The 19,744-nt window shown below is 44.5% G+C and overlaps 1 protein-coding gene across 1 annotated transcript in view; it reads right to left on the bottom strand.

Moving 5' to 3' along the window:
• LOC119963016 (phosphatidylinositol 4-kinase type 2-beta-like) overlaps positions 1-19,744 on the bottom strand; it is a 69,416-nt gene that overhangs the window by 41,780 nt on the left and 7,892 nt on the right. The window contains exons 2-4 of the mRNA XM_038791472.1: positions 7,511-7,711; positions 6,829-6,960; positions 2,631-2,784 (exon numbers count right to left, since the gene is read on the bottom strand). Of these exons, the coding sequence (XP_038647400.1) occupies positions 2,631-2,784; positions 6,829-6,960; positions 7,511-7,711 (487 nt within the window). The remainder of the gene's footprint in view (positions 1-2,630; positions 2,785-6,828; positions 6,961-7,510; positions 7,712-19,744) is intronic.

Raw genomic sequence — 19,744 nt, forward strand, 5'->3', positions numbered from 1 at the left:
TACAGACGGTGAAGATGACGATCCTCCCGAGATTCCTGTTTATTTTTCTGTGTCTCCCTATTTTCATTCCGCGGTCTTTTAAAAGAATCAATAAAATCATCCTGGGATTTGTTTGGGCGGGGAAGTCCCTGCGGGTAAAGAGGGGGATGCTGGAACGGAACCGTAGCGAGGTGGGGTTGGCGTTGCCAAACCTCAGCAACTACTACTGGGTGGCTAACATAGCCATGATAAGGAAATGGATGGTGGGTACGGGGTTGGTGGTGGAGGCTGCTTCGTGCAGGGGCACCAGCTTGGCAGCCCTGGTCACGGCTCCCCTGACGCTCCCGCCGGCCAGGTACTCCACCAGCCCAGTGGTGGCGGCTTTGCGGATTTGGGGCCAATGGAGGACGCATGCGGGGGAACTGGGAGCATCGGTCTGGTCCCCAATATGTGACAACCACCGATTTGTCCCGGGGAAGATGGATGGCGGGTTTAGAGTGTGGCGTAGGGTGGGGGTGGGAAGGATGGGCGACTTGTTCCTGGAAGGGAGCTTTGCGAACATGAGGGCGCTGGAGGAGAAGTTCGAGCTGGCGAGGGGGAATGACTTTCGGTACTTTCAGGTGCGGGATTTCGTACACAGACAGGTCCCGTCCTTCCCACACCTTACACCAAGGTGGATCCAGGACAGGGTAGTTTCCAGGGGTGAGGTAGGAGAGGGGAGAGTCTCGGATATTTATAAGGAGCTTATGGGAGCGGAGGACACAGGGACCGAGGAACTGAAACTCAAGTGGGAGGAGGAGCTTTGTGGGGAATTGGAGGGAGGCGTATGGGCAGACGCTCTGAGGAGGGTAAATGCAACCGCAACATGTTCCAGGCTCGGCCTGATTCAGTTCAAGGTGGTTCACCGGGCCCACATGACGGTGGCCCGGATGAGCAAATTCTTTGGGCTGGAGGACAAGTGTGCTAGATGTGGGGGAGGACCGGCGAACCATGTCCACATGTTCTGGGCGTGTCCAAAACTCAGGGAATACTGGCAGGGATTTGCGGACGTCATATCCCGGGTACTGAAAACAAGGGTGGCGATGAGTCCAGAGGTGGTGATTTTTGTGGTGTCGGAAGACCCCAAGGACCGAAGTATGGCTGCCGGACATGGCAAGCTTTCTCGGCTTGGAAAAAATCAGTTTGTCTTACGAGGATCACTATCGGGGTTCGCCCGGAGGTGGCAACCATTCATCGACTTCTTTGCGGGGAACTAATCGTCAGCGGGGGGGGGGGGGGGGGGGGGGGGGGGGTTTTAAAATGCCAAAATACCTCAATAAAATTGTCTGTTTAAAAAAAAAAGAACTGTGAAGTCTGTAAGTTAAATAGTGTTTTCAATTTTTTGTTTTAATGAAGATTTTGTTTACAAAACCATCAAAGCCTAATTTCTGAAATTCTCGCTCCCAAAATGAATTTGTCTTTTCTGCAGTCGTAAAACTTCCCTGAACCCAAGTGAACATCTGTGGATTTCTCCTCAAAATACTCCCAGATGATTCTTATAATGCGACCCACCTTGTCTCACTAAACTCTGTCTTCCACACGAGTGATTTCAAATTCCACTTTCAAACGTCACACTTTCAAATTATGCTTTCCGTCCGCTGCTTCCATCAAGGTTTCATACCTCTACCTTCAGATTTCTTTGTCGAGGCTTTCACAGACTCCCGACGTCCAGCCACTGATTTCCACAATTATTTTAAATGTCTCCCAAACATTAGTATTATTGCAGCTATCTTACTGGTCTCTTCCGATCCAAAGCATTTTCAACTGACTTTAACAAACAGTAATCGGTTCTGGTTCTTAGTTTCCTCTGTTCCGTTAACTCCAGAATTCTTTTGAAACTTCTGTTCATTTCTCTGGTTTCCTTAACTAGCTGGAGGATTTCTGGCATATTTTCTTAACCACTCCATATTATGATATTTCTTCTAGCAAATCGGAGAGAGAGATGTTCCCTCTTTAGCCTTCTAAATGAACTGCTTGTAACAGTGCTTTGTAAGCTGTCTTCCCTCTCGACACACATCTCCAACTGCAATCAAATCTAGCTAAACTAAAACTTAAAAGCTGCCCTACCTTTCAAGGTCCCAGTTGCTGAGCAACCACTCTAGTTTATTTACTCTTCATGCCATTGCCCTTTCGAAACACAATAGAATCACAGTTGAATTGAACCAGTCGCACATGTACAAACACTTTTGTCCAGCATGAATCTAACTATAGGTTTCATCTTTCCAGGCACAGAAACATTAAATTAAACTCACCTAAAACTATATTTTCTCATGTGTAACAATACAAATACAAAAATCACATCTTTGTTTTCCAAAGTACCTGTGGAGACTGACTAGGGTCGCCTGTGGTGGCTCCCCAGATTAATGTTGCTAGATTGATTGGTGCCATTTCCAGGTCACTAGATAGGTCAAGCAGGCTTAGTGTACTTGATTCATTTTCAATAATTACTAAATTAATATGCCTAATTAGGAGAGGGAGAGACAGTTTTTAATTCTAATTTTCTGCCTCTTTAAAGTGCATCCAAAACTATAATCAACAGCAAAAACATTTTTAAGTTACCAGATTTCTATGAAGTTTACAATCTAATTTTAAAATGGAGAATCGATATTTACCTGTATTCCTAATGACGTAATCCAAGATCACCAATCTCTCAAACTGAGATTGAAACTGCTTGCGAGTGTTTTCTGGCAATGGGTCCGTTTCAAATTTTCGAAGCCAATAGTCTGCTTCCTTGTAACTTTCTACAAACAGTTGAAAGGAACCAACCTACAGAAATAGGATACAGGCTGAAGTCTACAAGGATTATTTAGTGTTTACGCTTCCCAGAAAGACCAGTCTGAACTCTCAATAGAAAACAGCTATAGCAGGCAGTCTATTTTGCTGCTGTCACACAGATAACAAAGGTTCATTCAGCATCAGATTCCTGCTGTGGTTCAGCCATAAATTAAGAGGTTTATTCATAATCAGCAGCAGTAACTGTTCCAAGCATTTAAAACCATATTAAATATATATACCTACTGAAATCAAATCTGGCTGACCACACCAATAATGTTTCAGATCAATTGAATTAATTTTTCATCCATATTTTTCAAGGCATAGTCATTTATTAAGTCAAATTTAATAGATTTATGTAGTCGGACTTCTGATGGTGGCCATCAAGTGAGAGGTCGCCATAAGGTGGAGCCTGCTTCATGAATTGGTTTTTGACCCTTTTCCTCCATTTAATGAGTGCTATTCAGGTGAAAAAGTGGGGTATTTGAAAAGTTTAGGGTCCTCCTCCTGTGTGGGATGTCTGCAGGCTACAGCACAAGAAATAAGCTGAGTAAGGGCTCCTCTACTGACTCTAAAGTACCATGTGTTGCAGAAGGGGAGAAAATGGCGGCAGTCTCTATGTTTCCATTGCCTCAGTAGACAATTGAGGCTGGTGGAATATATAGCAGAGGAGCTTTGTAAGCAGAGGCAGGCGGTCACAGATGATCTGGCAAAGGTGATGGAGCCAATTCGGACAGCATGGAACAACGGTCGGAAGCACAGGGCTCGATGACCCAGAAGGTGGAGGAAACGGTCTTGGATCATGATGACCGGATCGCCTGCTTGGAAGCAGAGGTGGTGGTGTTGGTAGAGGAGCAGAAAGCGTTGAAGGCCAAGGTCGACAATCCAGAGAATCGCTCCAGATGCCAAAATGTGAGAATCGTCGGACTGCTCGAGGGCACAGAACAAGCAAATGCTTGTCGGAAAGATGTTCAGGAAACTGGTGGGAAGGAGGTTTTCGTAAACACTGCCGAAGTAGATTGGGCCCACTGGCCATGTGACAGAAGACCAAATCTGGGAGCCACAACAGTCGATCATAGTCAGTCACCATAGGTACTTGGACAAGGAAAGGATCCTGAGTTGGGCGAAGGAAACACAAGAATGAAATGGGAGGGCAACACCATCAGAATTTACCAGGATATTGGGGCACAACTGGCAAAAAGCCGAGTAGTGTTCAATCAGGACATGACGGCATGCAGTTTGGAGTTGTGTAGCCCGCTCATCTGCGGGTCACATGGAGACCAGGACCATTATTTTGATACGCCGGAGAACGTGAATAACTTTGTTCAGAAGCATGGACTGTGGGAAATTTGAATGCAGTAGTTGGCTTCACCTGAATGGTGGGGCTGTGTTATTTTTCATGTTTATGTTACGTCTGTAATCCTGTATTATGGGCTTTTTGATGTCTTAAAGCATTGTTGGATATGGTTGGAAATGTTGAGGGGCGAGGGAGTGGGTCGTATTATGTTGAATAATAAATTTGGGTTCGGGAGACATTTTACTGGGGGTTGTACAAGTCTGAGTCTCCCGAGTAAGATTTAACTATGGCACAGTTCTTCAATGGGTTGGGCTTTCCGGTGATGGAGGGGAAGAGATTGCAGGAGCTAGAAGCGCTGCTCGGGCTGCAGAAAACTATGAAGCGTATCTGTTCTATTCAGCCTGGGAAGGCACCGGGCCCGGATGAATTCCCGGTGGAATTTTATATAACATCTGCGATGGAGCTGGGGCCACATCTGTTGGACATGTTCAACGATTCACTGTCCGAGTGAGGGGTAATGCCGTCCACATTGGCGCAAGCCATTATTTCTTTAATCTTGAAGAACGATAAAAGATCCCGTGGAGTATGGGTCATATCGGTCCATTTCTCTGTTGAAGGCAGACAAAGCTCTTGCCAACTCCTTTTAAAGGCTGTCTGCCATTGGTAATTTCCGATGACCAAACGGGATTTGAAAAAGGGGCTGAGCTGGAGAAAATTGATGTAGAGAAAGGTTTTGACTGGTTCCTTTTTGAGGTACTGGGCGGTTTAGATATGGGCCTAGGTTAATTTCATGGATTAGATTATTGTACAGGGCTCCCACTGCGAGCGTTCACATTAATGCATTAAGTTCGGGGTACTTTTGGTTGTATAGGAGCACAAGGCAGGGATATCCACTTTCCCAATTACTTTTTGCTTTGGCAACTAAGCCATTGGCTATTGCACTCAGGTCGCCGACTGACTGGAAGGGTATGGAGACGGGTTGTAGGGAACATCTGGTGTCCCTTTACACGAACAATTTACTGTTGTATATTACAGACCCATTCTCTAATGTGGAAAAGATAATGGAGGCGCTAAGAAAGTTTGGTTCCTTTTCAGGATATAGATTGAATGTGGGCAAGAGTGAGGTTTTTCTGGTGAACCCTCTGTTTTGACTGGTCAGGACTAGTTTTAGGTACCTGGAGATATGGGTGGCTCGTGATTGGGCCTTGTTGAACCTGGCCAGACAGATAGAGGGGGCAAAGGCGAATTAAAAAAAGATGTGATGCCTTCCCATTATCATTGGCGGTAAGGGTCCTGACGTCCTTCCAAAGTTTTTGTTTGTACTTCAGAGCCTTCCAATTTTTCTGCGTATGTTGCTTTTTGTCTGGGTGCGTGTGCAAGAACTCCCGGGTTCAGCAGGCATTCCTACAGAGAGAGATGGTCCCCGAGGAGGTGGCATTACCTAATTTAATTAATTACTACTAGGCGGCGAATGTTGAGAAAGTGCAGCGTTGGGCAGTGGACCCAGGGTCCGTTTGGGAGCGGATGTAGGAGGTTTCTTGTATCGGTTCATGTTTGAGGGCATTTGTGACTGCTCCTCTTCCGTTCTCTTTGAGCCCAGTGATACGTATCAGCTTCCCTGAGAATATGGAACCAATTTGGATAGCATTTTAAACTGGAATCCATGCCATTAATGGCACCAATCTGTAGGAACCATTGATTTATTCCAATGGGAATGGATTCATCGTTTAGAATCTGTGAGAGGGAGGGAGTAGAGACGCTTAGGGATTTTTTCGTGAAACGTCAGTTTGCTGGGCTGGAGGGAGAAGCTTCGGGCGGGGGGGGGGGGGATTTCGGTATCTGCGGGTATAAAACTTTGTTCTGAAGGAACACCCTATGTTTCCACGGCTGCTGCCCCCTTCTCTGGTGGACAAGGTAGTGTCTTTGGATGAGATAGGGGAAAAAGGAGGATAAATGGGCAGTTGATGGAAGGGAAAGGCTTCGCTGGAGGAAGTAAACTGAAAATGGGAGGAAGAGTTGGGTTGTGCTTTTGAGGGGAAGGGGATTCGGGGGCATTGTTACAAAAGTTGTTAAAGTTGATTGTCTTTTCTGTACGTTGTAAAATTGAAAATTTCCCGAATAAAAGCACTTTAAAAAATAGATGAATGCAGTCTATTTATGATCTCTGGGCTCTATTTGCTCTGTGCTCTTGTCGGTTTAGGAGACCCATGTGACTGAAATTACATTATTTTTGTACAGCTGCATTTTAAAAGCAGTCACACTGCTTGCACATGGAACATTCTGATGTCACATGAACCTGCTGAAATTGGTCACGAGATTCCAAAACTTTAAAAAAAAGATAACAATCACATTTCACAAATCTAGGCCAAAAGTATGCTGCTCCCTCAATTTTGTATTGCCATATGATAAGAATAATCACTTATTGTCACAAGTAGGCTTCAATTAAGTTACTGTGAAAAGCCCCTGACAAGAGCACAGAGCAAATAGAGCCCAGAGATTATATTGGCAGTTACATGCATCTAATAATAAAATGCACAGGAACTGTCAACACAAAACTAAATAGCGATGCCCATAATGTTGGGGAAAAAAATTCCACACATTGAAAACATCACCCAAATGCAAAATACTATATCTAAATAAATTATATTTCTATAATCAAGCAAACACTACAAACTGAAAGATACTAAAATGACCATAAAACCGCTGTCCACCATTACCTATAAAAGATTTAAGATTAATACCTTTGGTGGCAGCCCAATCCGATGGAACCTGCGACCGACCTTTGGCACTTTTTCAAGAGCATATTTCTTTCCCCTGGATTTTGCACGATCTATTGCACTATAGTTGAACGTTTCACTTGCAAGCCAAACTACCTATGTTTAAAAGAGAAATCAATATGCACAAAAAGAATTTATTACTGGAGTTTATTTGAGATTGAATCAGAGGTGAACAAGTCTGAATTCACTTCCTTGAAGAGCAGGATCGTGCATGTTGCTATACAACATTACAACACTTATTTGCACCTGACAATGGTTTAACAAAACATTTACACTTATATGGCTCAATACGAGAGCCATCTGCTGGCAATAATGAACTTAGTGTCTAACATTAAAATAAACTTGGAACTAAAGACGGAAAAGATTAATCAAAGCTGTTTGAAAATATAGGTTTTGAGGGGGCTTATTAAGTGAAAATGTAGACGGGGTTACAGAGGGGCTACTTCATACAGACTACCACAATATGGTGCGAACTCATTAAAACTGAGTCCGAGACGGCCTGGCAGTGCAGAGAGCACCTCTCTTGGCATAAGGCTTTTGAAAGTACACGTTGAAAAGCACAAGTTGTTCTCAAGAATCAAGCAGCCTCTGGAGGATGCAATTCTGTAATTTATTCAGTTATTTCCATAAAACTACAGAAACATACCTTTGTTTTTGGTACAACTCCTAGACCCAGTTTTTCATCTACAAGGTAAGCACCAGCTTCTGACAAATAACCTTGATTAGGGATGAGACAACCACGGCCAAAACAGCAAGGACAGCAGATCTTGTGGAAAAATTTGGTCCATTTTGGATTTAATTGCCCATAGGGCTCCTCTGTTTTTGGTTTGAACACTCCAATTATTTTCTGTGAAAAAAGTGATAGTACATAAATCTTTATTTCAAACACAACTATACGACAAGTTGAAATTTTGCATTCAGCATTTAAAATTAATGCATGAGCAATAATTACAAAAAAAACAAAAGGGCATTGGGTGTCAGCCAACATAAAATTACATTTCTTTCAAACATTTTCCATGAAAATCCCACACGATTCCAATCAGAGGCAGAATATTTACGAATGTCGGGTAAAAGTGGGTTCTTAAATGCTTCCATTCAAAGAATGCAGAGGAGATCATAGAATCCTTATAGTGCAGAAGGCCATTCGGCCCATCAAGCCTGCAGCAGCCCCCTGAAAAGAGCACCCCCTGTCCACCCTGCCCTATACCCATAACCCAATAACCTAACCTGACCTGCAGATCCCTGGCACACTAAAGGGCAATTTAGCACAGCCAATGCACCTAACCTACATATCTTTGCATTGTGGGAGGGAACCAGAGCAACAGGAGGAAATTTTAACAGACACAGGGCGAATATACAAACTCCACACAGCCAGAGACCCAAGGCTGGAATTGAACCCGGGCTCTTGGCACTGTGAGGCAGCAGTACTAACCAATGTGCTGACCTATTTCCCCATTCCACCGTTCAAGATTCACTGGACTTGGCAGAACATTCTCAATGGATATTCCTTTGTCTCTCTTTGTAATTCAAAGTGCCCAATTTTTTTTCCGTTAAGGGGCAAAATTAGCATGGCCAATCCACCTACTCTGCACATTTTTAGGTTGTGGGGATAAGACCCACACAGGCACTGGGACACTAAAGGGCAATTTAGCACAGCCAATGCACCTAACCTACATATCTTTGCATTGTGGGAGGGAACCAGAGCAACAGGAGGAAATTTTAACAGACACAGGGCGAATATACAAACTCCACACAGCCAGAGACCCAAGGCTGGAATTGAACCCGGGCTCTTGGCACTGTGAGGCAGCAGTACTAACCAATGTGCTGACCTATTTCCCCATTCCACCGTTCAAGATTCACTGGACTTGGCAGAACATTCTCAATGGATATTCCTTTGTCTCTCTTTGTAATTCAAAGTGCCCAATTTTTTTTCCGTTAAGGGGCAAAATTAGCATGGCCAATCCACCTACTCTGCACATTTTTAGGTTGTGGGGATAAGACCCACACAGGCACTGGGAGAATGCGTGAACTCCACACGAGCAGTGACCCGGGGCCGGTGTTGAACCTGGGCCCTTGGCACGGAGGCTGCAGTGCTAACCACTGTGTAATCATGCCACTCATGATGGCAATTATTTTAATTACAATAAAATCCAGAAAGATTGCTAAAATGGTACAGTTTTATGGCTCTTAGCTTCCATGAAAAGCAGAGGAACGGGGCTTGCATAGACTGAGGGAAGATGACATTTTTATGATAGTAATAATAAGAATCTTTATTAGTGTCACAAGTAGTCTTACATTAACACTGCAATGAAGTTACTGTGAAAATCCTCAGGTCGACATACTCCGATGCCTGTCCGGGTACACACATGGAGAATTCAGAATGTCCAATTCACCTAACAAGCAAGTCTTTTGGGACTTATGGGAGGAAACCGGAGCACCCAGAGGAAACCCACGCAGACACGAGGAGAACGTTCAGACTCCGCACAGACAGTGACCTAAGTGGGAATCGAACCGGGGACCCAGGCGCCATGAAGCAACAGTGCTAACCGCTGTGCTACACTGCCGCCCACTGTCTGCCAGTACAAGTTATTCAGGCTACTTATGGATGGGAGAACTCGTCTACAAAGGCAAAATATTCCATGAATTATTCTGTTCAAAGTTCTCATCTCCAGAATAGATTACTGAAGTATGCAATGGTCTTGGCCATTTCATAAACAATTTTTAAAAAAAAGACATGATTAGATTTCTTCAGTGTTGCTCATTGTAAGTGGATATGTTGCATTGCCAGGTCGATGCAAATGGTCTCCAAAATGCCCTCACCCCCTATCCTATGAGGAACTTCAATGTGCCACCACATTTGTTCAAAATTGCCAAGATGAAAAAGACTTTAGTTACTCGATGCACTGAGAGAATCAATATAATGCATTTACAATAATATCACTATGTGCATGATGAGAAATGTCAGTGGTTGAAGGCACCAATTGCTACTGACAAAGATATGAAACTGCACAGTGGTTAGCACAGTTGCAGGTTCGATTTTCTACTGGGTCACTGTCTGTGCAGAGTCTGCACGCTTTCTCCGTGTCTGCGTGGGTTTCCTCCGGGTGCTCTCGTTTCCTCCCACAGTCCAAAGATGTGCAGGTTAGGTGGATTGGCCATGCCAAATTGCCCCTTAGTGTCTAAAAAGGTTGGGTGGGGTTACTGGGATATGTTGGAAGTGTGGATTTAAATGGGGTGCTCTTTCCAAGGGCCGGTGCAGATTCGATGGGCCGAATGGCCTCCTTCTGCACTGTAAATTCTATGATTGGATCAGGATCAAGCTCTCAACTAGATCATGGCTGAAAAGTAGGATGGGTACGCAATAATCTGAGGGACACAATTGGAATCTGAAAACTGCAGAGGCGGCTGAGGATATGGTAGAGAGAACTTTGAATCCCAACACTGGGCTACAAATACCCACACATTAATTAGAAACTATAATGGCGCACAGTCTGGTCACCTCAAAGACGAGACCTGCATCAGTAGAATCAGAAATGAACAGACTTTTCAGATAATAAAATGTTGATATAAGATTTTACATATATTAGGTACGCATCATGGGGCGGAAGTCAATGTTGTAAAAGAGACAGTTTTTGCTGTACAGATCAACATCAAGGGAACTATGGCTCGAATGTAGAATTTTTGGAGATTTAAAAGACATTTAACATTTTCCCGTCTTTTATCTCTCCTTCTTAATCTCATCGTTCTTTCCTTATGTACATAATTTTTAATTTCCTGATGCAGACTCTGGGCACTCATCTGCCTAACTGAGGAGGCATAACATTGTTTGCACTGGACACAGATCCCAGACTCCAATAAAATGCATTCCATTTCAGCTCCCTGATAAACATATTGTCTGTGGGCAATGTTAAGTGCAGCAACAGCAAGTGGCATTCACTGCAAAGTAGGAGTGAATTTAAAGACTGTCAAAAACAATTAACTAAATCATTACAACCAAGAACAAAAATATTTATCCCATTCAAGTGGGTTTGAACAATAGTCTTTTGTGAAAAGAGAAAAGTTACAAGTCTCCAACATTTACCTTTATTTGAAGCTTCTTAAAATGATATAGTCAAGGCTTCTAGTCAATAATCAAATCTAAAATCTTCTTGATAATTTGCTAGGATACAACCAAGATACAATTTCCTGTATGGCATGGATTCGGAGACCTGGAATACCTTATTCAATCACCACTCTGATCGCAGCCAGGACTGTCACAGTAATTAGCTTTAGCAAAGGGGGAGGAGGGAAAGTCAGAATTTCCTGCTCTTATTGCTCTTCAAGTAACCGATGCTGGAAAATTCACAGGTTTGGTAATTAGAAATCAAGAAAGGGCTGCTCCAATTGTAGAATAGCAGACAAAATCTAATCATGGCTCAAAAAATTGCCACCGTGGGCAGTTGGCACTAACACTCAAGAGAACAAGTAAAACAATTAAAAGTCACATCAAGCCTCAAAATCCTTTTTGTTCCAATGGAAGCAAGGTCAGATTTGCAAGTTACCTCAAACTTTGCCTACTCCTTTCTGCTGGACTTGAACTTCTCCCAGAGCAAGGCTCCAAATGTAACTCACTGGTAGGGTAAAAATTAAAATACCTGTTTTATTTGTCTTAATGATGTTCCCAATCAATATCTAAAACTATCTGAAATGAATGATCGGCTCAATAATTATATTTAAACCCTTTGTCACTTCACAAAATAAACTTTTTGATTAATCTCATTTCCCGTCTCACCATATATTACCATATGGGGAGGCGGTGAAGCAGGGGTAACTACTAGTAATCCAGAGACCCAGGTTCACCATGGAAGATGGCGAAATTTGAACTCTGTATAAATACAAATCTAAAAGACTAATGATGACCATAAAACCATTATCGATTGTTGCAGAAACCCATCTGGTTCAATAAAGTTCTTTAGGGAAGGAAATCTGCCATCCTACCTGGCCTCCATTTGATTCCAGATCCACAGCAATGTGGTTGCTTCAAATGGCCTCTGCAATAGGGGCAGCACAGTGGCAAGCAAGCACTACTGTCTCAGCACCAGGATCCGGGTTTGATTCCAACCTTGGTGACTGTGTGGAGTCTGTACGTTCTCCCAGTGCACTATATTCAAGAACTCAGCGGCCAACCTAAATGAGAATGCCACCACCGTCACTGACTTCATCAGTAAGTGTGTAGAAAATTGCGTGCCAAGAACTTCCGGTGGTGGCCATGGAGTGAGAGATCGCTTATTTGGTAGCTCCCGCTTGTGGTGGACTTTTGGGACCTTTCCCCCCCCCCCCCCCGACGTATGGGGGATTTGACCGGTAAAATTGGAGAAGAATAATTCCCCACCAGTTTATGGAGTCGTGGACCAGAAGTTCTGCAAAAAATAGATTGTTCGACAAAGGGAGTGAAGTCAGGGGCACAGGAAAGCATAGTGGAGGCTCAGGGACTGGGATTGCCAGCCCAGTGGTCAACAGAGCAGCTGGTGAACTTCCTCCAGGATAGCTTTGCCAAGCAAAGGCAAGAGTACCTGGACCTGATTAACAGAGGGATTGACCGGGTGGAGCAAAAATTGGAAGCCCAGGGACACATAGAACATACAGTACAGGAGGCCATTCGGCCCATCGAGTCTGCACTGACCCACTTAAACCGCCACTTCCACCCTATCGCCGTAACCCAATAACCCCTCCTAACCTTTTTGGTCACGAAGGGCAATTTATCATGGCCAATCCACCTAACCTGCATGTCTTTGGACTGTGGGAGGAAGCCTGAGCACCCGGAGAACCACGCAGACAAGGGGTGAACGTGCAGACTCCGCACAGACAGTGACCCAGCAGGGAATCGAACCTGGGACTCTGGCACTGTGAAGCCACAGTGCTAATCATTTGTGCTACCGTGCTGCCACCAAGAAGGTGGAAGAGGCGATGGCTGAGCACGAGGACCAGCTAACCGCGATGGAGGCGGAGATGGGGCTGATGAGGGATCACCAGCAAAGGCTGCAAAATTGGAGAACAGGTCGCGCAGGCTGTACCTGAGGATCGTTGGCCTTCCAGAGGGTACTGAGGGATCGGACGCAGGGTCACATGCAGGGGCATAGGCTCGAGAAGCTTATGGGAGAAGATGCGTTTACTCGGCCCTTGGAGGTGGACAGGGCGCACAGAGCGCTTGCGAGGAAGCCGCGGATGAATGAGCCACCGAGCGCGATGGTGGTTCAATTGCACCGGTTCCTGGACAAGGAGCAGATCTCGAGGTGGGCCAGGCAGATGAGGAGCTGCAAATGGGAAGATAACGAGCTGCGCATTTACTAGGACTTGGTGCAGAACTGGCTAAGAGAAGGGCGAGCTTCAACAAAGTAAATCAGCCCTCTTTAGGAAGGGAGTGAAGTTCGGCATGCTGCACCCAGCTCGTTTGTGGGTCGCCTATGGAGGTCAAGAACTCTATTTCGCATCATTGGAGGAGCGATGAACTTTGTGAAATACAGGTGACTGGCAAGAGATGGAGGACATTGAACTTGGGGGATGGGTAATTCTGTACTTGTGCTGCTAAATTTCTTTTCTTTTTGGGTTTTGTATGTATTGGTTTTGTACCAGGTTTTGGCCGTTGATCAGTGTTGCATGTAAGTTAACTTTATTCTAATTGGGGGATGGTGGGTGGAATTTTCTTTGCGTTTGTTGGGGATTATAATTTGCATATGTATGTTCGAGCCGGGGGGGGGAAGAGAGAGAGTGAGAAGAGAAGATCAGTGGGTAGAATGCTTGCCGCCATGGGCAGGGGCTACCAGGCTAGCTCACGGAAGCGTAGTGGGGGGGTTGGGAGTGTTGTTTTGTTTGGGGGTGGGGGGGGGGGGAAACTGTTCTGCTGACAGGGGAGTGACTGGTGCTTGGAAACAAATGGGAGGTCGATGACGGTGGTCACCTGAGGGCTGGCCTGAGGAGGCGCGGGACGCGGACCGGAGGCTGGCCTAAGAAGAGTGATGGTTGATCTGCAGTCCAGGCTGATCACATGGAACGTGAGAGGGTTGAATGGGTCAGTCAAGAGGGCTGGTGTGTTCACGCATCTAAAGAGGCTGAAGGCGGACGTGGCAATGTTACAAGAGACATACCAGAGGGTGGTGAATCAGACTAGGCTGAGGAAGGGCTGGGTTGGACAGGTATTTCATTAAGGGCTAGATTCTAAAACTAGGGGGGTTGCAATGTTGATTAATAACCGGGTTTCATTTGAGGTAGGGAGCATAGTGGCAAATTCAGGGGTAGGTATGTTATGCTAAGTGAAAAGTTGGAGGGGATGCCGGTGATCTTTGTAAATATTGATGCACCAAACTGGGGTGACGCGTGGTTTATGAGGTGGGTGTTGGGGAAGATCCTGGACCCGGACTCACATCGGTTGATCATGGGAGGGGGACTTTAATACGATCATTAAACTGAGGTTAGATCGGTCGCGTTCAAGGACAGGGAGGGTGCCAGCTGTGGCATTTGGCAATTGTTGTGTCAGACCATGCCCAACACTAGGTGGACTTACGTGTGAGTAAGGAGGGGGGCGTCAGCGCCCACAATGGAGACTGGATGTAGGACTCTTAGCAGGCGAGGGGTGTGTGGACGGGTGGGGAAGGCTATTCAGAATTATTGGGAGATAAATGATATGGAGGAAGTTTCAGCAGCAACGGTGTGGGAAGCGCTGAAGGCAGTGATTGGGGGGAGCTAATTTCGATACGATCTCATAGGGAGAAGGTGGAAAGGGCAGAGACGGATAGGTTGATTAGGGAAATACTCCAGGTGGATAGAAGGTATTCTGAAGCCCTGAAGACAGGGTTGTTGAAGGTTTTCTCCCACAGCCCAACAATGTGCAGGTTAGATGGATTGGCCATGCTAAATTGGCGCTTAACGTCCAAAGGTTAGGTGGGTTACAGGGTTAGGGCAGAGGAGTGGGCTTAGTTAGGGTGCTCTTTCAGAGGGTCGTTGCAGAATTGATGGGTTGAATAGCCTCTTTCTGCTCTGTAGGGCAGTTAAAAGGGCCGATAAATGCTGGCCCAGCCATCAATGCCTAATACCGTAAAGGAATAAAGGTTAAAGAACCAAATTCCAAAAATTAACGTTTTAATTATAAAGCAAAGCAATATTGCTACCATGCACTAACTTTCACCGAATCCACAGAATAAAGGCTGAATGCACTTTTGAAATTTACAAAAGCTATTCAGTTCAAAGTTGACTATCAAAAATTACACCCAAGCATTTATCAGAATTAATTCAAGGTAATATTTTAAACATTTTTTAGGAAAAAATTTAACACCATTATATAATACAAACACAATTATTTTGCACCAATATTTTCCACGTTTAAGTTTTTTAACTCCTAAATGCCCTGATCGCAGTCTACTGGCAGCATTGACATTAGAAGCCAGATTAGCAAATTTTCCCAAGTGAAAGAACTGACAATATTCGTGGCTATAAATGTGAGACAGCTACATATCTCAATCTTAGAACAGGACACTATGTACCAAGCATCTCAGCTCAGTTAAAATATGTATTCAGCAGTCACGTTCAAATGAGAAAGGAGGTTGTACAACAAGTTCAATCTGTGACCCAATGGAATGCTGAAGATGAAAGATTAGAAACTGAGGTTTTATGCCACGAACAAAGCCTTATGATCAGTGTTCAATTTACATAGTCTAAAAATGTCACACAGTATAAGATATAGCTATGGAAACATAACACCCAAATCACAAAAGCTGTCACACCATGAAGCTAGCTAGCAATGTCTAAAATGTGCTTGTAACAACAGATTTAATCTGCTAATCACGGATTCTAAAAAGCTAAAAGAAAACACAGGCTATGACCTATTTCTGATTTGGGAGGAAATCTTGCTTGAAAATATTACGACATTGTATGATAGAATTTAGTGCAGGAGGCGGCCATTCGGCCCACCGAGTCTGCACCGCCCGCTGGAAAGAGGACCCCACTTATGCCCACGCCTCCACCCCATCCCCTTAACCCAGTAACCCCATCTAACCTTTTTGGCACTCGGGGGTAATTTAGCATAGCCAATCTACTTAACCTGCACATCTTTGGACTGTGGGAGGAAACCGGAGCACCCGGAAGAAACCCACGCAGACACAAGGAGAAGTGCAAACTCCACACAGACAGTAACCAGAGGCCAGAATTGAACCCGGGACCCTGGAACTGGGAGGCAGCAGTGCACCACTGTGCCACCATGCCGAGCCACCTTTTACTCAACCCATTCAAAAACTGCACAATTTTCAGCTGATATGCTTGTTCCATATCACATAGATAGCATTCTTTGGTCAAAGATAAGATCATCCATTAAGAAATTTATTAGGGGTTATAAAATGTAAATGATTAAGACGACAAATGTTAACTCATCCCATGTGCTAGACTTCTCAAAATAAATAAACATTTCTATATTGTTGGGAGAGGTTCAATGAAAGTTATGGAAGTGGCCTAGTATTTAGTAAAACAAATTTATGCTTACATTGCAGCCAATATAATTTACCAAACTTTATCCTTGCAAATCCCTGAATAGAGATTGAGAAAAGATGCAAACGGTTACTGTGTTTATTGATGCAAAACAACATATTATGAAATGATCACAGCAGCTGTAGCAATTTTTTAAAAATCAAGAGGTGCATACAAAACACCTCAGCAAAGTGGTTAGCACTGTTGCTTCACAGCACCAGGATCCCGTGTTTGATTCCTGGCTTGGGTCACTGTCTGTATGGGGTCTGCACATTCTTCCAGTGTCTGCGTGGGTTTCCCCTGGGTGCTCCAGTTTCCTCGCACAAGTCCCGAAAGACGTGCTTGTTAGGTGAATTTGACATTCTGAATTCTCCCTCCGTGTACCCGAACAGGCGCCGGAGTGTGGCGACTAGGGGATTTTCACAAATTCATTGCAGTGTTGATGTAAACCTACTTGTGGCACTAATAAAGATTATTAGTATTAAACAACCAGTCAAAGGTCCACACTAATTTTCACAATTTTCCTTCCAGGTGAAACTAATTGATTTAGTTTTCGCATGCTAGTTAACTTCACATTATGTCTGCTTCATAGGTTATTTGATTGCTTTTCTAGTGCATGTTTTTCCTTGCCGTCCCTTGTTCCATTTTAAATGTAGTTCATGAGCAGTTTCTGTACTCCAGTTAAAACGGAGTTGAAACTAATGGTTCATTCACACTTGAGAAGCACATCCCATAGCTATTTTCCAAAGTTAGCTCCCTGCCCACCATTTCATAAATAACCCCCTGACCACCAATTCAGAAACAATATTATAGTTTCTTCTATAGGCAGACATGTCCCATAGCAATTTTCCAAAGTTAGCTCCCTGACCATCATTTCAGAAACAACCCCCTGACCACCAATTCAGAAACAATATTAGTTTATTTTGTAGACAGATCAATTATTTTGCTTCAAGTATATATTTTAAATTTCCTACCATTCCCAATATTTGGGGACAGTCCATCTGGGCCAACTTTAATAAAATTACTTTGACAGGAAAATTATTCCATGTACCGAGACCTTCCAGATTCCACGGCAAAGTCAAAATAGACCAGGTACAGCATTTTTTGAAAAGGTGAGCATCCTGAAGCTATGATTCATGTTGGAAACAATGTTATAGGAAGAACAGGAGAGAGGGTCTTGCCAAGAACTTAAGAGCTAACTGTTAATTAAAATTAATACAAATTATCACGTAGATAGGTCAGGGGTACCTGGAAATGTGGTGCAGTTTCCATCGAAACATTCAAGAGGGCATTCTTTCTATTCAAATAATTATCCAATGTGCAAGGGTATGGGGAAAGGGCAGGAGAATGGCACTATGTCATTATCATTTGCAGAGCCAGTGCAGACATGACAATCTGAATGGCCTCCCCCGCCTGTAACAATTCTGTGGCAGTTAGAAGCATGTCAGGTTTGGTTTCCCCTGAAAGATATTAATGAGGACGACAGGCGGGTGGGTGGATTTGTATTTGAGCAGAGAGGTCAACTTTGGGCAAGAGAAATGCTAGATCAAGAGTTTAAACCAAAACACAATGCATCGAAAGGAGATGATGGGCTCACTCATGGATTGAATGGATGAGACACTTGGGCTGGAAAAGGATACTTTGGCATAGACATCAACGGAGGTGCAGGAGCAAGGAAAGGTTTTGAAGGGGTTGGAGGAGATATTGTTGAAGCACAGCTACCAGTTCACCTTGATGGGTGAGGAGCTGCAGAGGATAGTGGAGAGTAACAAAGGGCCGAGAACCAAAGTGGGGGGCTTCGGCGAACAGGTCTCGAAAGCAGAATCTGAGGATCATGGGACTGCCTCGGGGGCTGGACGCCGACCGAGTATTTAGCGGAGATGTTCACCAAGTTGTTGGGGGAGGAGGGGGATCCCTCACTCTACGAGCTCGACAGAGTTTACCAGGCGTTCCAGCCAAAACCAAAGGCGAATGAACAACCAAAAGCTGTGATAGTCTGTTTTCATAGATATCAGGTGATGGAAAAGGTGTTGGGATGGGCAAAGCTGAATCGAGGGGCGAGGTGGGGAGGCGGTGTTATCCGTATATACCAGGATCGCACGGTGGTGTTGGCAAGAAGGCGGGAGGCCTTTGGCCGGGTGAAGGCGGCATTGTATAAAAGCAACGCGAGGTTTTGGGTGGTCTACCCGGCGGAGGGGAGGGTCACAACTCCAGGGACTACTACTTTGAGATGGCAGACGCATTTGTGAAAGCTGAAGGACTGGGACGGAATCGAGTTTGGACTTTGTTTGTTAGAATCATAGAATTCACAGTGCAGTGAAGGCTGATAAAGCCCAGGGCCTGATAATCTACATCCCAGAGTACTTAAGGAAGTGGCCTAGAAATTATGGATGCATTGGTTCTCATCTTCCAAGAGTCTAGAGACTCTAACCCCACTATTTAGGGAGGTAGAGAGAAAACAGGGAATTATAGACCAGTCAGTAGGTGGTGGGGAAAATGCTGGATTCCATTATAAAAGATTTAACAGCAGAGCCCTTAGAAAACAGTGGCAGGATCTAACAGAGTCAGCATGGATTTATGAAAGCCACCGGGTCATCCTGTAACTAGAAAAGTTGAGGGGGAGCCAGTAGGTATAATTTATTTGGGTGTAAGAGGTTAGTGCGTAAAATTAAAGTGCTTGAGGGCAGCAGAGTGGTTGGAACTGCTGCCTCACAACGCCGAGGACCTGGGTTCGATCCTGGGCCCGGGTCCCTGTTTGTGTGGAGTTTGCACATTCTCCCCGTGTCTATGTGGGTCTCAGCCCCCACATCCCAAAAGTGTGCCGGAAAGGTAGATTGGCCACGCTACATTGCCCCTTAATTGGAAAAAAAGAATTGGACACTCTAAACTTATTAAAAAAAGATTTAAGTGCTTGAGATTGGGGGCAGGGTATTGAGATGAATAGAGAACCGGTTGGCCGACAGGAAAGAGTAAGAATAAACAGGTCTTTTTCCAAATGGCAGACAGTGACTAGTGGGGTACCGCAGGAATCAGTGCGCGGACCCCAGATTTTCACACTGTATATTAATGATTTGGATGAATATCATTATCACCATACTATATACACTATCTCCAGAACCAAGGGTCACAGTCTGAGGATGCAGACTAAACTGTTTAGGACTGAGATGAGGAGAACTTTCTTCACCTAAAGTGGTGAGCTCGAGGAATTTGCTACCACAGAAAACAGTTGAGGCCAAAACATTGTATGCTTTCAAGAAGGAGTTAGATATAGCTCTTGGGAACAGGTCACAGAATTGGATGATCTGCCGTGATCATAATGAAAGGTGGAGAAGGCTCAAAGGGCTGAATGACCTACTAGTGTTCCTATTTTCTACATTTCAATGACCCA

The sequence above is a fragment of the Scyliorhinus canicula genome, chromosome 3, assembly GCF_902713615.1.
Source record: "Scyliorhinus canicula chromosome 3, sScyCan1.1, whole genome shotgun sequence".
In the NCBI taxonomy this organism is placed as follows: Eukaryota; Metazoa; Chordata; class Chondrichthyes; order Carcharhiniformes; family Scyliorhinidae; genus Scyliorhinus; species Scyliorhinus canicula.